General features: G+C 43.7%; 1 protein-coding gene across 1 annotated transcript in view; it reads left to right on the top strand.

Moving 5' to 3' along the window:
- LOC126146011 (adenylate cyclase type 3) overlaps positions 1-20,520 on the top strand; it is a 923,811-nt gene that overhangs the window by 466,540 nt on the left and 436,751 nt on the right. The window contains exon 3 of the mRNA XM_049915594.1: positions 8,991-9,109. Coding sequence (XP_049771551.1) covers positions 8,991-9,109 — 119 coding nt within the window. The remainder of the gene's footprint in view (positions 1-8,990; positions 9,110-20,520) is intronic.

Below are 20,520 nucleotides of genomic sequence, written 5' to 3'. Positions count from 1 at the left end.
CAAATATTGTTAAGACGCCTGTCTGCGAGGCATAGTTACTGCCCAGCTGGGTACACGAAATGAAATTCGCAAAGACTTTATGCCCTGGTATCGACATGCCCCGTGACTATCTTAGTCAGCTGCGAGCTGAAATTGCGCGCCGGCCGGAGTGGCCAAGCGGTTCTAGGCGCTACACTCTGGAACCGCGCGACCGCTACGGTCGCAGGTTCGAATCCTGCCTCGGGCATGGGTGTGTGTGATTTCCTTAGGTTAGTTAGGTTTAAGTAGTTCTAAGTTCTAGGGGACTGATGACCACAGCAGTTAAGTCCCATAGTACTCCGAGCCATTTGAACCATTTTATTTGAATTTGCGCTGCAGTGTCACACATTCATCCATCAGTCGCCAAAGTTTACAATTTTGCATTTTCCTTCAGTAACTATATGAATATCAGTTTGTGACCATTTTTGCATAATTACTTCGTGGTTCATCTTTCTTTTGTCTGAGAGCGTATACCAGTGGTCTTCCAATAGAATGACTCAACATTTTCTCCCTTTCCGTGTGATGCATATGTTACTGTGAATGATGTGGAAGGTAATGTAAATGATGTAGCTAATGTGAGAGTCAGTGTCAGAAGTGTGTAGCTTTCTGAAAAGAAACTGCAATGCATACCGATTTCGACGAGGGATATTTCTAAAAGCAATGTTTTATCAGCCGACCGGAGTGGCCGAGCGGTTAAAGGAGCTACAGTCTGGAGCCGCACGACCGCTACGGTCGCAGGTTCGAATCCTGCCTTGGGCATGGATGTGTATGATGTCCTTAGGTTAGTTAGGTTTCAGTAGTTCTAAGTTCTAGGGGACTTATGGCCACAGCAGTTGAGTCCCATAGTGCTCAGAGCCATTTGAACCATTTTTTTTTTGAATATTTTATTATCCGAGGCTTGGCGTCTTATATCGCTCCTGTCTAGAGCCTGTGTATCGTGAGAATTACACATTTGTGCACTGTGACAGATGGTCTGCAGCGGGTTCAGTCGAGTGCGTAGTTCTAATCTTCATCTGCCAGTGCATAGTAGTGCTCGGATACATTCAAGAAATAGGTCAAAAGAATGTTTTTGTTAATTGTTCTGTTTATTTCTTGAAGGAGTTTTTTGTTTATTTATGATTGTACTGTTTTGTATATACTTTTAGCAGTGTGAATGATGCGTGAATGTGGTCTGAAATAAATATGTAGATCATTGTTCTACTTATGAACGTTGTACCACGGGGAACTTTCTATCATAATACGTTAAATAAGTTTATGGTAAAAGGAGTGCTAATTCGAGTGCAAATGAAATAAGTTAATAGTGTAAAGTATAAACACAATATCAGAATGTTAAATATTTATTTCGGCAAATAGAATAGTTTGAAAGTGTGTTATTTGTTGATTGGTTAGTCATGAAAAGCGCGGACTAGTGCGGGAGAATAATGTTTTTCTATTCGCCTTAAAGAAAACTGACCAATCAGAACGGAGTATTCTTCTCGCGGCTTTTTTCTTGGAGATATAGAATGCTTACAGCAGTCTGAGGAGTCGGAGCCCAGCCATTCAATGGTACGGTCGTGTGTAGTATGAGCTCCGAAGGAAGTTCTAATTTGCCGGTTTTAGCTGTGCTACATGACTCGAAAGCGCTTTAAAGTCAAGACATATTTATTCCGGTGTTTTTTGTTTTAGAAAGTACTGATTTTTAAGTAATTTTGTGCAAGAGAAAAGACAGTAATCTCGCGTGCCATATTGAGCAGATCGGTGACTAAAAACTTGAGTGCATTAGACAGCGATTAATATAATAGTGTGGCGAGCATTTTCATTTAAGAACAATTCGTGCTTAGTAGCTATTCAGATTTCTGAAAATACATTACTATAAACTTGCTAACGTGAATGAAAGGGTTTGTGCATGGCTGTGTCAGGATTAGCACGGGTTTGGCAGTGACCGTGTAATTCTCAGCTTCAGAATATACCGAAGTTTGGCCAGTATTTTCACCATTTATTCAAAAGTATGATCTTTTCCAATTCTTAGAATAGTTACGTTGTATGCAGCCTGGTGTGAGTTGCAGTACGGTAGATTTCTGCTCGGCTTTCCTACAGGCGATCTGCTACAACGAGTTCACAGGGAGGTGCAGCTAAAAAAGAAGAGAGGCACCGCGCCGCCACTGAAGGTAGATGACAGTAAATTAAAATCTACCACTTTAAATTTTTAAGACTAAGGGCACACTGAAGGCTTTCTTCTGAAGTATGACATTCAAGGTCCTGTGCACAAACTAAATGCTGCTATCCTCACTATAAGAATGATCCCTACTAACTCTGACACAAACACGAAGACTTGTTTACTTAGTTTCACTCTATTATCTCGCCTGAAGATGGTTTTTAGAACAAATCTGAGCACGTACCAAGAATATTCTCAGCCCAGAAAAGGGCGATCGGTCTGATACGCTGTTTCACGTCACGAATTTCGAGTAGGCCGTTGTTCTGGTGTCCTAGACTTCTAAACGTGCTGTCCCTGTCCATAAATTCCGCCATGAGATACCTTATTGACAACAGTGCCTCATTCTCAAGAACCTGCAGCATCCACTTAATGAACAGTAGACGGAAAAACGACACGCACCTGATAACAGTTCGTTTAGCATTGTACAGAATGGTGTGGACTTTTAAGCAAGTTTTATTTTCCATAGGGTCCCACCAGAACTGAAAAAATGGAGTGATAAACCCGAAGTGTTCAAATCCAAAGTGAAAAGTTTCTTTCTGGCACTCTCCTATTCTATACAGGAGTTTCTTGCGCTATAGTCTCTCAATTTTTGTCTTGTTTTATTAACACTTTTGTTCATAAATTTTCTAATAATTATTTTGTGAACTACACACTTACTCATTCCGTGACACAGTAGCTTTGTTTCGCATGAATCCGAGGAACCTGACAGATAAATAAAGACAAATACAGACTTTGCTAAGGAATAAGAAACTTGCTCGCCTGAAGCTTAATGCTGTATACATAATTATTGCATGACAGCATCATAACAAACTCACTGTTAATTGCAGAGAAAACGTTGTCGGAGACCCTCTGCGTTTCATTCTGCGCATGGTGCGGGCGGATACAGAGGCGGTCACACACTGAATGGCGGTGTGCGGCCTGGCCGTTTCTGTTTGTTGCCACTGCAGTGCCCCGTAAACGCAGTACTCTACGGGTCCGCGCCGCGCGGCGGCTCATGCTGCATGACGAGAACCAGGGAGAACTCCTGGACCGTGAATTGTGACTAAACTGGGGAGTTAAGCCGAGTTAAGACCGTTACAGCTCCGTTGTGTGTGAACATCCTGCAGCTGATGTCAGTGTGCCATTGCCGCCCTGCATGTGAATAAACGGAGGGATCGGGCTAGGCTAGGGTTGACGGTATGTTATGGGCATATCTACAGCGAGGGCAGGTTGTCGCGTCCACCGAATCAGCAAATACGAAACTGAGGCGCTTACCACGACGCTTGCAGATAGGTCCAAACAGAAAACAGGTTTGTCAATTAACATTTCGTTTTCGTTGTAAAGAAGAAAGAACAAATGTCCCATCGACATCGAGGTTATTAGTATCAGCATAAGCTCGGATCGGCGAGGCTAGCGAAGAAATCTGCCGTATCCATTTCGAAAGAACCATTCCGGCATTTGCTTTACGCATTTGATGGTAACATTGGGAAATCTGGACGACGCTGTCCTCCGAATGAGAGCCCACTGTGGCCTTGGGAGGACTTATCATCCACTGTAAAATTACGTGCTGTAAAAACAAACTAGAAAACAAGTGATACGTATTGCATCGTCGTAAGCTCATATCGGCACGTATATTTTTCGAGTACTTGTTTTTCATTATAGTTAGCAATATCTTCCTCGTCTTACATAATGCTTTGAATCCCAGAAGATACGATATTCCTTTCTCTTGCACATTTATCCACGACACATTCGTGTTTACTCCCCTAAAGATACTGAGCTAAAAGAATAATTTTAATAATGAACGACCCAAACTAACAACCATACCCTCTTCTCTCCTATTTACTTTCATTATTGGTCTAAATCTTGTTATGAACGCTCTCATACACTTGTATGCAGCTGTCAACCTTATTGTATATAGATCTTGTTGTGTTGGCAGGAGAGCCAACACCCTGTTACGAATGGAGGCCGAAATGCACGCGTTTTAGCTCACGCAGACTGGCATGAGGACGGAAGAACTATAGTGACGTGAGATCTGGAACATGACAAGGAATTAGAATTCAGAAAGAGGACGTAATTAGTTTGATACTGAACTTTAATCCATTAATGATGAACGTCGCTCTTGACGGTACATGAGTCACAATATTATCTGTTCAGAAGACATGGTAACTGAATATGGCGCCTTGCTTGGTCGTAGCAAATGACGTAGCTGAAGGCTATGCTAAACTACAAATGAGAGCGTTTGTAGACAGTGAACCATCGCTAGTAAAGTCGGCTGTACAAGTGGGCGAGTGCTAGGGAATCTCTCTAGACTAGACCTGCCGTGTGGCGGCGCTCGGTCTGCAATCACTGATAGTGGCGACACGCCGGTCCGACGTATACTAGCTCTGGATTTACACCACCCAAGCTACTTCTTTTACAGTTTATCAGTTTACTCAGTCTCAATTCGTAAAATGTCATTTTGTCAACGAAATAGTTACTGTAATTTTTATTGACATTTTCTTCTAATGTGTGCTGTGATCTTGTATCTAATTTTAGTAATGAAACAGATGATTAAGTGAGTAAATATGGAAGTAATCACAAAATTCTTGAACAAAGTATACGTAAGATAGACGTTACGATATTTTTGGTGGCGGACACAAAAGTTTCATCGATTCAAAAGAAAAAAAAGTGAAGGTGTGAATGCGATATGGTGAGAAATTCTCAAATTTTTGCCACTACTGTAGTTAACTTTAATTAGGGTGATGGTGTCGTAGCGGCCCCTTATTGTTACAGGGCCCCCACAACCGACACGCAAGATGGGTTGCCGACCCCCTTTCAGGAGCGGGCAGAGCAACATCGCCAGCGGATAGGAACAATAAGAGACTTTCCAAATAAACCTGGAACTACTTCACCAGACAAAATGTGACAGTGTTCCACCACTCGTAATTCATATGGCTCATGTAGCACTCCGCCAACCTGGCTTTATAAGCACGTCTAGACTGTCAGACCGGCTGTGTTTAGCAACTGCTAGGAAGAGATCCTCCCAGCACTTACGTTGGCCCTAGCATTGTATTCGCTAGCCATAGCATTGTAGTAGTATGTTGTATTATGTAGTCTATATTTTGGTCAGTATTTTCTTCCGTTGTCTTGTTTCCTTATCTGGTTTGCCACCACAAGAGTTGTGAGGTTCTTTTCTGTTTGTTCTTGGGTTTAACACTTACTGTATGCCAAGAAGGCGTTTTTCTTTAATTATAATAAAGTGCGTTCAAATTGACTGTTAGTTCTATTCTACCGACCGCAGGACACTACATATGGTATGTTCCACCTTAAGTACCTGTGATATGAAGTAGTTGTTGCGGTCTTCAGTCCGACACTTGGTATGATACAGCTCCCCACGATAATCTTTCTCTGCGTAAATAAAGCAACCTATATCCATTTGAATCTACTAACTGTTGTCAAACCTTCATCTCCCCCTATAGTTTTCTTGCAGGTTATTGGAAGGGCATTTGTGGTTCCCATCTGTTCCATCGGATGAGAACTCGGGGATAACGTAGGCTTTACCATATTACACAAGTACAACTAAAACAGAGGGTGGCAAGAAAGACTGGTTCAACCTTCCCGAGAGCATAAAAAAATATTTTCGAGTTAACGTCGACGTAGCCTGGGAGGCAAAGATAGCCAAAAAGATTACCGAGTGAGGTGGCGCAGTGGTTAGTACACTGGAATCGGATTCGGGAGGAAGATAGTTCAAACACCCGCCTGGCTATCCTGATAGAAGGTTTTCTGTGATTTCCCTAAATCGCTTCAGGAAAATGCAATCATGGATCCTTTGAAAGGGCACGGCCGACTTCATTTCCTAGTTGATGGGACCGATGACATCACTGTCTGGTCCCCACTCCCAAATCAACCAACCAACAACAAACAGATCAAACCGTTGTTTAATTTGATAGCGAAAGTACAGTGATTCCAGTCCGAGGAGCGTAGTTTAGTACCGGAGAATACTGTTCATCTTTTCCGGTCCAGAAGTATAGTAACAGTCTTTTGCGACGTCTATTTGATTCGCTTTCGATGGCTCCTTCATGGTACTGAAATGTTGCGAATTAAATTTTCTAGATCTGCAAATATCACCGACGTTAACTCCTATAACTGTATTCCGTACACTAACAATTTGTATTAATTACAACATTAAAATATATGAACCAGCACATTAAGATGAACTTACGGTTTTGGTCATGTGGCTGATCGAACTTAGAAGTTTGGTATAAATTATTTGCAAAAAAATTTAAAACACAGTTATCTTCGAGAGGTCACCCATCATTGTGCAAGTGGAGTGGTTTCAGTTCCGGGACCCTATACTAGCGTAAAAGTATACTGATCATTTTCTTCAGCCCATAAATACAGTAACTATAAGTTTAGTAATTTTATGATAAACTGCCAGACCTTTATGGCGAGACCGGCGTTTCCCAACCACCGTGACGCAACGCATTGGTGTGTTGCGAATACATGTTAGGTTTGTCGCGAGATGTTTATCTTCTAACCTTCCGCAGATGAAACATCTAGAGAATAAAAATTATAGGCCAATTCATTCTTGAAGTAGCCCAATTTGTGAGAATCGTCCAGCATTATACATGATTATATAAGTATAACAGCAAAAAATGTATTGTATTCCCTATATGTGTTTCCTTTTGTGCATCTGGGAAAAAAATTATATGTAGAGGTGTCGTGAAAGTTTGAAACATACACTCCTGGAATTGGAAAAAAGAACACATTGACACCGGTGTGTCAGACCCACCATACTTGCTCCGGACACTGCGAGAGGGCTGTACAAGCAATGATCACACGCACGGCACAGCGGACACACCAGGAACCGCGGTGTTGGCCGTCGAATGGCGCTAGCTGCGCAGCATTTGTGCACCGCCGCCGTCAGTGTCAGCCAGTTTGCCGTGGCATACGGAGCTCCATCGCAGTCTTTAACACTGGTAGCATGCCGCGACAGCGTGGACGTGAACCGTATGTGCAGTTGACGGACTTTGAGCGAGGGCGTATAGTGGGCATGCGGGAGGCCGGGTGGACGTACCGCCGAATTGCTCAACACGTGGGGCGTGAGGTCTCCACAGTACATCGATGTTGTCGCCAGTGGTCGGCGGAAGGTGCACGTGCCCGTCGACCTGGGACCGGACCGCAGCGACGCACGGATGCACGCCAAGACCGTAGGATCCTACGCAGTGCCGTAGGGGACCGCACCGCCACTTCCCAGCAAATTAGGGACACTGTTGCTCCTGGGGTATCGGCGAGGACCATTCGCAACCGTCTCCATGAAGCTGGGCTACGGTCCCGCACACCGTTAGGCCGTCTTCCGCTCACGCCCCAACATCGTGCAGCCCGCCTCCAGTGGTGTCGCGACAGGCGTGAATGGAGGGACGAATGGAGACGTGTCGTCTTCAGCGATGAGAGTCGCTTCTGCCTTGGTGCCAATGATGGTCGTATGCGTGTTTGGCGCCGTGCAGGTGAGCGCCACAATCAGGACTGCATACGACCGAGGCACACAGGGCCAACACCCGGCATCATGGTGTGGGGAGCGATCTCCTACACTGGCCGTACACCACTGGTGATCGTCGAGGGGACACTGAATAGTGCACGGTACATCCAAACCGTCATCGAACCCATCGTTCTACCATTCCTAGACCGGCAAGGGAACTTGCTGTTCCAACAGGACAATGCACGTCCGCATGTATCCCGTGCCACCCAACGTGCTCTAGAAGGTGTAAGTCAACTACCCTGGCCAGCAAGATCTCCGGATCTGTCCCCCATTGAGCATGTTTGGGACCGGATGAAGCGTCGTCTCACGCGGTCTGCACGTCCAGCACGAACGCTGGTCCAACTGAGGCGCCAGGTGGAAATGGCATGGCAAGCCGTTCCACAGGACTACATCCAGCATCTCTACGATCGTCTCTATGGGAGAATAGCAGCCTGCATTGCTGCGAAAGGTGGATATACACTGTACTAGTGCCGACATTGTGCATGCTCTGTTGCCTGTGTCTATGTGCCTGTGGTTCTGTCAGTGTGATCATGTGATGTATCTGACCCCAGGAATGTGTCAATAAAGTTTCCCCTTCCTGGGACAATGAATTCACGGTGTTCTTATTTCAATTTCCAGGAGTGTAATTTGGTGTTCCCCAAACGAAAAAAAGGTTGAGAAACGCGGGTCCAGATGACCAAAAAATAAGAAAACAATCTGTCAGGAACTTCTGAGCTGAGAGACAGCGTCATTCTTCACATCGTATCTGCAGCAACGTTTCTGTCCTCCAGTTTGGAGTTTTCGTCTTGAATGTCCTTCTCGGGAAACTGAGCCATTTTCGTAAACAAGACACAATGAGCGAGACACGAACCTTTTCCAGAACAAAATGTGAACAAATATGAGGCCAAACCGTTGAGCAAATATTAGATTGTATATGACGATTGCGGAATTCTACAGGTGTAAAAAACATTGTTAGTAATATTAGAGGTAATTGCAGTCACTATTGGCAACGTATTTCTGAGATGCAGTAACCTTAAAAAATTGTATACGGGTCTTGTAGATATCAAACAAGGAGTAGGCTTAGATTAACATAAAATCTCAAGTAATAATAAAAAACGAGCTTTCCGACTATTAGTAGCTAAATCTGTGGGAAACGTGTGTTATCGTGGCTTGGTTTACTCTTATTCGTAATATAAATAGTAGAATACGGACTAGACGTGTGAGTGTCCTAGAGCCTTATTGCACCTACTTTTAGTGACTCTGAACTGCGTATACAGAACATTCGGCACGCTGTTGTTGCAGGAGCGGCTGCTGCTGTCGGTGCTGCCGGAGCACGTGGCTGTGAAGATGCGACAGGACCTGGGCTCCGCCAAGGACAGCCAGTTCAAGAAGATCTACATGAGCCGGCACGAGAACGTCAGGTGAGAACTCAGGGACTAATGCTACTCTTCCCAAGTCTTACCCCGTAAGAACCGGCTGTAGAAATGATCTCGTGTAGTCAACAGGGGGTGTGCTACACTAGGGTCGACAGTAGGAGTTTCATGACTGTTTCCGTGAGCTTGGTGCGACTGCTTCGCGGCTGCACGATTTTGTATACGTCTCTATAACAAGGTCTTAGTGTTGTCGCTGTCCAGTTTTTAGTCTGTAGCCGTTTGCGATTCGTAGTTGAAAGCTAGTAAGAACACTGCCAGAAGTTACGTATCTTCTTTCACCTTCTATACTTTAGTAAATGACTAACAGTTCGGGGGGTGACACAATTCACCATTATTTTGTATCTACTGAGTGCCCATAACTTCAAGCATCGAAATACGAATGCTGACATCAGTTTTCAAACTGAGTACTTAGGCTATACCTTTGATGTAGGTGAAGCACAAATTCCTCGAGTTTGAGCATTAAGGTGCTGGGTAAACTGTGTTATAATCTTCGATAGAGGTAACATTGCAATGGCTTTTAATGTACGTTTGTTTTGTCACCGAATTTTATGTACGCACCATGTATCATAATAGTGAAAATTGATGTGGTTCAAAGAGTACAGTACTAGGAGCAAATATGCTCCAGTAAACATAGGTCCATAAAGAACCGATTGTAAGATTATTGTAAAAATATGATATGGAGCACTACTTAAATCATTATCAAACATTGTCTTAGTTACGATTAATGGGTCCGAAATTTAAATATTTCGATTAAGTCATCATCTGGACTCAAATTTCAACCACGGTCCACAGTTGGGGAATGAGGTATATGATTTTTTTTTATTTTTTGTCGTTAGTCTTCTGATTGGTCTGATATGGCCTGTGGCCCTTCTACGAATTCGTCTCTTGCGTCAGTCTCTTCACCTCACAGTGTCACCTACTTACACACAACGGCCTCAGCTATTTGTTGGACGCATTGCAATCTCTCTCCCTCTACAGCTGCTTCTAGTATCTTATAAATTATTCCCTGATTTCTTAACACGTCCAGTCATCTCCCCTTTGTATATGAAAGTGTGTTTTCACGGCGACAAATGCCAATAAAATTTTCTCTAGCTTTGAGCCGCATCAGGTTGTTAAATAACCAAGGGCTTTCTACAGACCGCTCGTCGGCCATTGTCAAGTGGTGACTGTCGTGTGATTGCTGCTGCTGTCCTTACATATCCGAGCTGCCACCCACCTGTGACGTCACTGGTGCTTACTACACAGCGCCGTATGCGGTAATGTTTACGTTGCGCAACCGCCGTACCCGCTTCAACGTTTGATAGCCGTGTGACCCGCTGTGTTAATCTACAGTCCATAGTCTTTATTGAGAGTTGTTACAAATTATTATATTGATTGCTTCTTCTTTAACGTTGTCGAAGAAACAGTTTATTTATTTAATCCTAGATGTGTCGTCGAATGTAAATCGATGTTCGTGTTCCGCAGCGTATTCTGCTAACGCTGATTTCCATGACACTTCAGGCGGCGACACCTTTCGTGTTCTGTATGGTGCTATTAAATATCTTGCACATTTTCTCCAATATAAAAGCCTCCACGCCACCATGATATTTTATACATCCCTGGCGTTCTGAACCCTACATAATTTTTCACCGGCCTCTTGAATTGTAGAAGTTGTGCGGGAGACCTGAAGACCGAATGAATTTTGTGCCTCTTTATGAGCCAGCTAATCTTTCCTGTTACTGAGCTACAGAATAGCAACAACGTAAGTTTCTTTGTGTCCTCCCCAGGAGCCGAAATGGCTTGTGAAATTTGTAGATAGCAGTAGACGTTTTCTTGAATACTTTCCGTAAGTTGGTCACTTCCTTTGGCAGGGTCTCAGCGTCTGAAACGGCTTCCGCTCAATGTACCAGTTTCCATAACAGGACGTGTCTGCCATGGGTAGCTGGTAGCGCGCAGGTACCAGTCCGTTTGGGTGAATTTCCGGTAAACACTGGGACACTCCTTTTGTTTGTTGGCGGACGTAGACGTCAAGAAACGACAAGGCACCATCCATCTCTACATTCATCGTGAACTAGTCGTCGTTAACGATACTGATGTGGTCCAAGAACTCTCCCAGCTTTCACGTCCCTGAAGCCAGACGTCGACGTAACGACAAAAGCAACTAGACGCTGCACGAGCCGTGTCCAATTCGATTTCCTAAAAGTACTCTATGTACTCTACGAACAGATTGGCTAGGACTGGAGCTAATGGACGTAAGTAATGCTTAATTAAATCCACAGCTTCGTCGTCAAAAAGCAAATGTATGGAGTCTTTGATTGTAACTTGTGTGAATGATGAGACATCTGCATATTAACCTTGGAACTGATGGTATTGAATTTTATAGTGCCAATCTGGTAGGCCTGGCACGGGATGGCGATATTTTTGACGACCGTTGGTAGGGATGGAGGCAGACTTGCTGAAGGCCATGCCATCAGCGTGTCCCCTCCTATGTCCACTGATGTTTATATGTCGTGATGTGAAGCAACTGCAAAACTTCAGCTGCTGCAGCAGGCGTCACGACCCCGACACGGTCGGTCCACGCACTCAGGCCTGTGCTGTTATCATCCCTCGTAATTAACGGGACGGCTGAAGCTTGCAGACAATCTGTGACAGTGTAAGATACTGAGTCCATCTGCTGTCCACCATCCACAGGCAAAGCACTCCGAGAACTCTCCTTAGAATGCCGTGTCGAACGAATCCCGTCAGGGGAACCGACGATCATATCTTCCTGCTGGGAATAGTCGTCATCGTCGAGATCTTTGTCTTCTGTAGACATCGTCCTGCAGGTGTTGGATGAAGCCAGTAGATTTTTTCTTTTTCTGTCGGTTTTGAGTCCTTTCTTGTGAGGCATGAGTGTCGGTATCCGACAACTTCTGGGGATCGTTTCCATCAGGAACAAAAGCCTCAGTTCTCACGACCAAATCTGCGATGGCCAACTCCTCCTGCGTAGCTCTTCCTCCTTCGCATTGCAAGATTTATGCCAGGGGGCGCTCTGGCAGTGCAGAATGTCCGTCTGCAGTGCCCTGCCGCCACTTCGCAGACTGCTCGGGGTCGACTGAAGTCGACGCTTCTATCTCCTGTCGATGAACAGGTTGAACAAAATTAAGGGTCTCCACGCATGCTGACGGGAGCACCGTCAGATCGGGCGACATCTCCTGCTGCCCCGTCGGCAGTTGCCTAGTGCGACATTGCATACAGACTGAGATGCCTCTCTTGCCCGCATTCCGAACAGGTCTTTGGCTGACCGTAGTAAATTACGATGACACGGCATCCGCCGATGTTCACGTAGGACGAGACATATTTAGTAACATCCATGCGCATCTGGCGCACCCAGTTCAGAACTGACTACGTGATACGGTGTACCCATTTTACCTCCATATGGGTTTCAACGCCGCGACCACCAAATCTGCTGGTACCTCATACGGCAACGAGAACTGTCGAAGTAAGTAAGTTGCACGGCTGTAAAGAACAACAACACCACGGCCGCGCGCTAACGCGGCAGGTACGTAAACTGGACGTCCGAGCTGCTGTCATTCCGAAGGCTGACTGTCGCCTCGGCTATCCGAGCACTCTTTCCGTCAGACCCAAATTTCCAACTTCCCGCTCGCCGCACCACGACGACCCCCGCTCATTAATCCCGTACTCGCATTTTCCTGATTCCAACGGGAGTCCGGACAGAACAGACACCACTCTTACCTATTACCACATACGGCACTGGAGTGAGCATCAGTGACGTCACAGGTGGCAGGACGGCAGCAGCAGTTCACGACAGTCGACAGTGGCCAAGGAGCACTCAGCCGGAAGCTCGGGGGTGTTTAGCCACTCTACGGTTTCCAGTTAAATACTGCTACCACCGGTCTAATTCTACTCTTATGAGGACTTTTCCCACACAGGATCTAAATTCCTCGGAATGTGGCTGAAAAATTCTGCGAATAGGCTGATACCAGAATCTCAACCTGTGTTAAAAATGCTTACATGCACTTGGACATCAAGAGGCGTGTCAGGATTTGCTACGTGGCGTCCGACACAGTAATCTGATGCAGATTTATCTCCTTTGACAAACCAGATGTGCTGAGTAGGGAAACTCATATTTCAACTGTTTCTTACAAGTCGTGAAAAATCCCAACGGAGACGCTTGCAATATTGATACAATTGGATGATTTTTTATTTCGTTCGTCTTACCTGCACTGACACAAAATTTTTCTGCAGTGCTTACCAGTTTCGCGCTGACTCGTCCGTAACAGTTGATAATGAGGTGTGTGGTTTGTGAATGGACGTGTCACCCCGAAATCTATAACCACTGGAGCAAAATTTCGTATCAGTGTAACAGAAACGGACAAAATAAAAAAAAATTAACTAATTTCCTTAGTAGTGAACACTTGCGGATCTACCATCCCGTGGCAACATACCTCGAATAAGCAAGTAGTGACGCAAAAGTACGAAAATGAAACCCTGAGCTCAATCTGCGTTTATGACTCGTCAAAACACTTTCGAAACGGAAAGGAATTGATGGTGCACTGCATTGTGGTTTACCATCAACAAGCACGACGGCAGACAGCATGCAGCGAAGAGGTTAGCAGCGACAAAGCGCGATTTTGACCCACAGTCTTTCCAATCAAGAAGCCGAACTTTTATCGAGCATCTTCTCAGTAGTTGTAGAGTTATTGTCAACAAAATTTAATTTTCCGAAGCACATCAGAGTTAATTCCAATGGAGCATAGAATAGTGGTTACAGTTTTAGGTCTATCTCGCTCTCATCCTCTACCTTGAACCTCATCCAATTCGCATCTATAGGTAATCTTTGACTTTATACCCAGAAGTCACATAAAAATATTGGTTTAGCGGTGTGTCGCGAAGCACAAGCTCGGATATAGCTCAATTCCTTATACATGTAGCAAAAACGCAGCACATTATGCGATCATAATTTTTTAGGTACATTCCGCGATCCCATCGTAATTCCTTGTAGCCTATTCACGATCACCATTACCGAAATGGTGTGGGAATATGACAATTATTCTAATACCAAAGTTATTCTAATGCCAAAACCGCTTTCGCGAATTTCTTATTCTAATATTCAGAGATTGACCTCTAATTGCATTTGTATTGACTGAACGATTACGAGCTACATTCAGAGTTTGACCTCTATGTGCTTGTGTACTGACTGGACGTTGTCCTCTAAGGAAAGCGGAAATCGATGTAAACGTGTTTTGGCTTGTTCACATGGCTACGGACTTAACGTCTTGATTCATTCTGACAACGATAAACTAGCTTACTTTGACAGCACTTTCACCAAACGTCGATGAGTAAGTTATCCTGTAGAAGCGTTGTCCGTCGATATCGCATCAGTTGTGAAATTCAAGGTGACCAAGTGCACATTATGGACGCTCGGCAAGGCGTCCACCATCCTCTCTCTCTCTCTCTCTCTCGTGTGTGTTTGTATGTGTGTGTGTGTGTGTGTGTGTGTGTGTGTGAGAGAGAGAGAGAGAGAGAGAGTGTGTCTCTGTACTTCGAACCAGTGATAGAGGTCACCTTATTCTTCTCATCATACCCTCCTTTGTTATTTGTAATTCGTTGATCCACATGCTAAATAAAATAACTTTTGCCAACTGTATTTCTTGAATTGCTCTGGTTCACAGAGGTCATGTCCCCTAACTGTGATTTACTTCACCAGTCTGAATTATCACTAAAAGATTGGCAGATCTTTCGTCAAGAGATTGCTTTACTCATCTTCCCCGTAAGCATGACAGTTTGTCTCACTGGTACCAATATTTTAAGAGGACGCAAAAACGACGTATACTCCTTCGAAATAACTAAAATGAGTCATAATAACGTACTCGGTCTTGATCGCAAGATATTTCATTCTTGGTAACCGGTTTCAACCTTTGAAGGTCATCTTCAGACCTAGCGTCTCTTTTAGCGACTTGCGGAGGCGGCGAGCGGAGCCCAATATCTGCCAGAAGGCACATTCGTTGGTTGCTCGATGCGGACACTTACAGGTCTGAAGATGATCTTCAAAGATTGAGACCGGTTACCACGAATAAAATATTATCCGATCTAGGTTGATTATTTTATTACAATACAATTTAGATCGCTGATTTCCAAGCCATGTTATAAAAAATCATTAATATGAGTCAATTTACACGCACATTTATTAATAAAAAGAGTATTTACTACGGTTCAATTACAGAAACCTAATGAGAACTTAGTTCCTCGCGAACGACATTCTTGAATGCAGCTGACGTCCGTGTTCTCACGGTTTTTGCTCCGGCTACCGCCGCCAGCCGCCATCACGGTGCTTACGGCCTTAAGGTGTTCTGAATCATAGACCGAAAGCAGTCTCTAACTATAGTAAATATCTGTTGCAATCGAAACTGTTTTACTGAACTGTAATATTTTACACCGATCGCTGTTAAATGTCCAGTGAAATAATGTTTCGGGAAATTTTAAATTAGTGGATGAACATCTCTCTTTTCTAGACACATCAAGTTTTAGTGGGGGCTCGAGGGTTCGATGATTTTTATGACTAATATTCTGACCTCTAGACGACATCATACAAAACTCAGAGAATGTGCGTATATGGTAGCAAATATTATTACGATATTTCTGATAGTGGGACCCCACTAGCGCCCCAGACTCCGCTGGAAAGCATACGGCGCAAACATTCCTCTGTAGCCTCTCCTCATCGAGCACCTGGCGTCATGTCCTCAATGACAGGATATGACAGCGTCAAAACATAGCGCAGAATACGGAAGAAGCATTAAACGTCTACATTTGGCTGTCGAACACAACGTTGCAAACAACAAGCAAAATTGCTTACCCCATTCATCAAACTAGCGGGATTCTGTTATGAAAGGGCCATTATGATCGGTATGTGTAACATATATTTTAATCTCCTGTTCAATCTACACATAAAGAAGCAATAATGGAAATGAAAGAAAGTTTTAAGAATTGTATTAAAAGTCAGGGTGAAAGGATATCAATAAAAGATTCTATTATGTCATTGCTGTTCTCAGTGAAAATGGAAAAGCATTACAGGATCTGTTGAAGGGAACGAGCAGTCGAAGGAATACAGAACCTGGATTGAGAGTAAACCAGAAAATACAAAGATAATGAGAATTAACAGAAATGGGGTTAGCGAGACACTAAACATAAAAACTCGGGATCACATAGCAAAGTTAAGCAGTGCTGCTACCTTGGAAGTAACATTAGTCATGATGGACGAAGCAAGGACAATGTAAAAAGCAGACCAGTAAAGGAAAAGACGGCATTCCTGGTCAACAGAAATCTACTACTATCAAACATAGGCTTTAATTTGAGGAAGATACACACATCACTAAAAGTTTTGCTTCACCCCGGTTTCCACAACTCCTCAAGATAGACGTTGATTGCGGATATTGTATCACAGATACAGTCCCTTTGACTGTTCAGAGATGTCACTAAACCCGCCCAAAGGTGTAAACAACCATGCATGAGCAGCGCCTATTAGACGGAGGGGGTCCGACAGCCGATCAGTTCCAGTCATTCCACCAGGAAGGAGGTACACGGCTCCTGTTGTCTGCCTAGGCGGTCAGTACCGAGGTTCGATCGCATCCGCATTGTTACTTTTTGTGCCAGGAAAGGCTCTCAACTAGGGAAATGTCCAGGCGTCTCGGAGTGAAACAAAGTGATGTTGTTCGGACCTGGAGGAGTTACAGAGAGAAAGGAACTGTTGATGACAGGCCTCACTCAGGCCGCCCAAGGGTTACTACCGCAGTAGATGACCGCTACCTACAGATTATTGCTCAGGGGAACCCTGACAGCAACGCCACTAAATTGTATAATGCTTTTCGTGCATCCACAGGACGTCGTGTTTCGACTCAAACTGTGCACATAGGCTGAATGGTGCCCAACTTCACTCCCGTCGTCCATCGCGATGTCCACCTTTGCAACCACGACACCATGCAGCGCGGTACAGATGGACTGCTCAGAACTGGCAATACGTTCTCTTCACCAATGAGTGTCGTATATGCCTTCAACAAGACAATCATCGAAGACGTGTTTGGAGGCAACCTGGTCAGGCTGAACGTCTTAGACACACTGTCCAGCGACTGCAGCAAGATGGATGTTCTCTGATGTTTTGGGGTGGCATTATGTGGGGCAAACATACGCCGCTGGTGGTCGTGTAAGGCGCCGTAACGGCTGTACGGTACGTGAATCCTACCCATCGACCGATAGTGCAACCATATCGGCAGCATATTGGCGAGGCATTCTTCATGGACAATTCGCGCCCCTATCGTGCACATCTTGTGAACGACTTCTTTCAGGATAACGACATCGCTCGACTAGACTGACCAGCATGTTCTCCAGACATGAACCCTATCGAACGTGTCTGGGATAGATTGAAAAGGGCCGTTTAGTGACGACTTGACCCACCAACCACTCTGAGGGATCTACGCCGAATCGCCGTTGAGGAGTGGGACAATCTGGACCAACAGTGCCTTGATGAACTTGTTGATAGTATGCCTGCATCAATGCAAGAGGACGTGCTACTGGGTATTAGAGGTACCGTTGTGTACAGCAGTCTCGACCACCACCTGAAGGTCTCGCTGTGTGGTGGTGCAACATGCAATGTGTGGCTTTCATGTGCAATAAAAAGGACGGAAATGATGTTCATGTTGATCTCTATTCCAATTTTCTGTAATAGCTTCGGAACTCTCTGATCTGAGGTAATGCAAAGCCTTTTTTGGTGTGTGTATTTAGAGAATACACGTGTGTAACACGGCACTCTGTGGTAGCGAATAATTTTGAAAAGTAGGAAAACCGTAGCAGATGAGAATCGACGTGTCTCAGATATGGTGCTACTGATGAATGTTGGAAATCAGGTGGACTGATGAGATAGGGAATGAGGAGGTTCCCCGCAGAAATGGCGAAGAAAGGAACATTTGGAAAACATTTACTAGATGAAGGGACATAATTAGAGCACATGGGTTACATCAGGCAGTAACATCCATGGTCCCGGTGGGATCTGTAGAGGGTAAAAACATTAATGGAAGACATAGATTTGAATACGTCCAATAAATAATTCAGTACATAGCGGCAAGTGCAATTCTGAGATGAAGGGGAGAATAGGAATCCATGGCGGTCCAAATCAAATCCGACAAATGACTAATGACTGAAAAAAATTAAGCTATGTATTCAAGTGGAGTAATAAATACAAATTAGGATTATCCTCTTAAACTACTCTAGAAACGTCGAAACCTGGATGTATGAAATTATTATGGGTGGCATGTTGTTGTCATGTGATCGATCTTCCCAGTCTGAGTGAAAGTGGCGTGCATTATGGGTAACCCAAGAAATATCAGTCCATATAGGCATGCTAAATTCGTAAGGTACATTATTTTTAAGTCGTGCAGGCCCTGTGCTTTTCACATATCAACAGGTCAAAGACGTATGCAGGATGTATCAGAGATTGATCCGATTTCACAAGACCGTTACGTTTATACATCAGTTAAGATAGAGAACTGAAGTGAATTTAACTTACGGATCTAAAGTTTACGTTGGCGCCAGTTGTAAGTTGCTGGTTCATGTGGTTGCCGATAGTGCGCAGTGTGAGTGGAGTCGAGGGGACGATAAGACAGCGACAAAAAGCGTTTAGTGTTCTCCGTTTCAACAGGTGCAGCTTAGTTACAATTGTGAGGCGTGATATTCGTTGACGCAGTAGGCATCGCTGAAACGACCGAGTTTCAGTTATATCAGTTGTTTCAACACCGTTTAACCTTACTGCTAAAATCGCTTAAGATAATCGGCTCCCAATGCCTAATATTTCCTTTAATGAACGTAGAAATCGAGCGAAGATTGAAAAATTTTGACCTCCTTAGTTTCAAGATACGTGCTAAATTAAATAGGCAAATCCAGCGCTGCTTTTATCGAAAAGTGATAAGTGTTTGAAACTAATAAAAATCATCAATATTGTTCTATTGACTGTAATTTTTTTGAAACTCTGCTCAAAACTCATGTTGTGACCGGGAATCATACCATTGTTTGGGCATTACGAATGGTAGTGCTAAAGGGTGAAAACAGAGGATGAAAAACGTTATTTTTCGTGTTAATTTGTCGTTTTCAAGGGGTACTGCAGTTAAAGGCAGCAGATGTGTGAACTGTCATTTTCTTAAATTTTCTCTTTATACGATGTCGCAAGTTTATTGTGGCTTCTGCCGTTTTTAAAAGATTAAAAACAGGAGAAGCTACAACAAAGCTTCCTAAAATACTTCCAGACTAGGGATGGTGCCATTCTGTAATACAGTTGATGACCGATGGTGATAGCGAGAAACTACCATAACTGTAGATCAGATGGGAGAAGTCTTGCACACTGCACGTACAAGTATTCCACCTAACAAGCCACACCACATCTTAAAAGTTACACTATTTTCTCAGCAACGCTGTACCGATTCGAATGCCATGTGTCTGTTGCTCGTTTCTGTCGGCATTGTTATTAGAATAGCACTGACATCTTTCCCCGTTTTCTATTATAAGACAATATTTAAAAGTAACGGAGATTGTACTAAAATTACTCGTTAAAAAAAAGATTTATATAAAAACCAAAAAGTTCAGTACTGTTGCTATGACTAATCGATAATTTGGTTTTTTATCCGGTTATTAGTAAAAAAAGTAAGACCTGTTATAGCTGAGGCCAAAAAAACACAGAAAAATACCGGTTACTCAGAACTATTCTAACATTCTGCGTAGTGTCTGTTTGTTCTATGTCGTGTCTCCCTACCACTTTCGCGCAACGACGCTCTGAGCGTGTTTTTTAGGGAATTGACTAATTTGAACCTGGGACCTGTTGCTGGTAAGGAGACGTCAGACCACACATGACATGTAGAGTTCAGAAGAGTTCAGTGAGACTAGCGATGATATAACCAAATACTTAATGATTTCAGCGTCAGCTCCACTGCACTCCCTGTAAAAGAATCTTAATACTAACTAAATTTAGTGGAAGGGGTTCAAGGCTTTCCTATTTTTAGTTAGCTGGTAAAATAACGTCGAAAAAGCAGTTAAGTTTACCATTGGAAATTTTATTCTACTCACAAAACATTGTCTATAAATTGCACTATTGATAAAAGCAAATGTTTTAATACAGGATGGTAAAAACCAACTGCGTTCAACAAAAACGTGAACGAATATTCCCTGAATGGGTTTCCAAGTTCTACAATGGATCGAAGGATGACCTATGCCGTATCACATCTATAATCTAGGTTTAAATTAAGTTTCGCAAGAGAGAAGACTATCAAAATGGTCTACAGTGACCCTCAATTATCTTTAATTACTTATCTAACTTGTCGTAAATTACAGTGGCTGATGTGGCTTCTCAATAACTATATAACAAAAAAATAATTGCGTTT

Source organism: Schistocerca cancellata, chromosome 2 (genome assembly GCF_023864275.1).
Source record: "Schistocerca cancellata isolate TAMUIC-IGC-003103 chromosome 2, iqSchCanc2.1, whole genome shotgun sequence".
Taxonomy (NCBI): Eukaryota; Metazoa; Arthropoda; class Insecta; order Orthoptera; family Acrididae; genus Schistocerca; species Schistocerca cancellata.
Note: the sequence above shows the minus strand (reverse complement) of the source record. Positions and strands in the feature narration are given on the sequence as shown.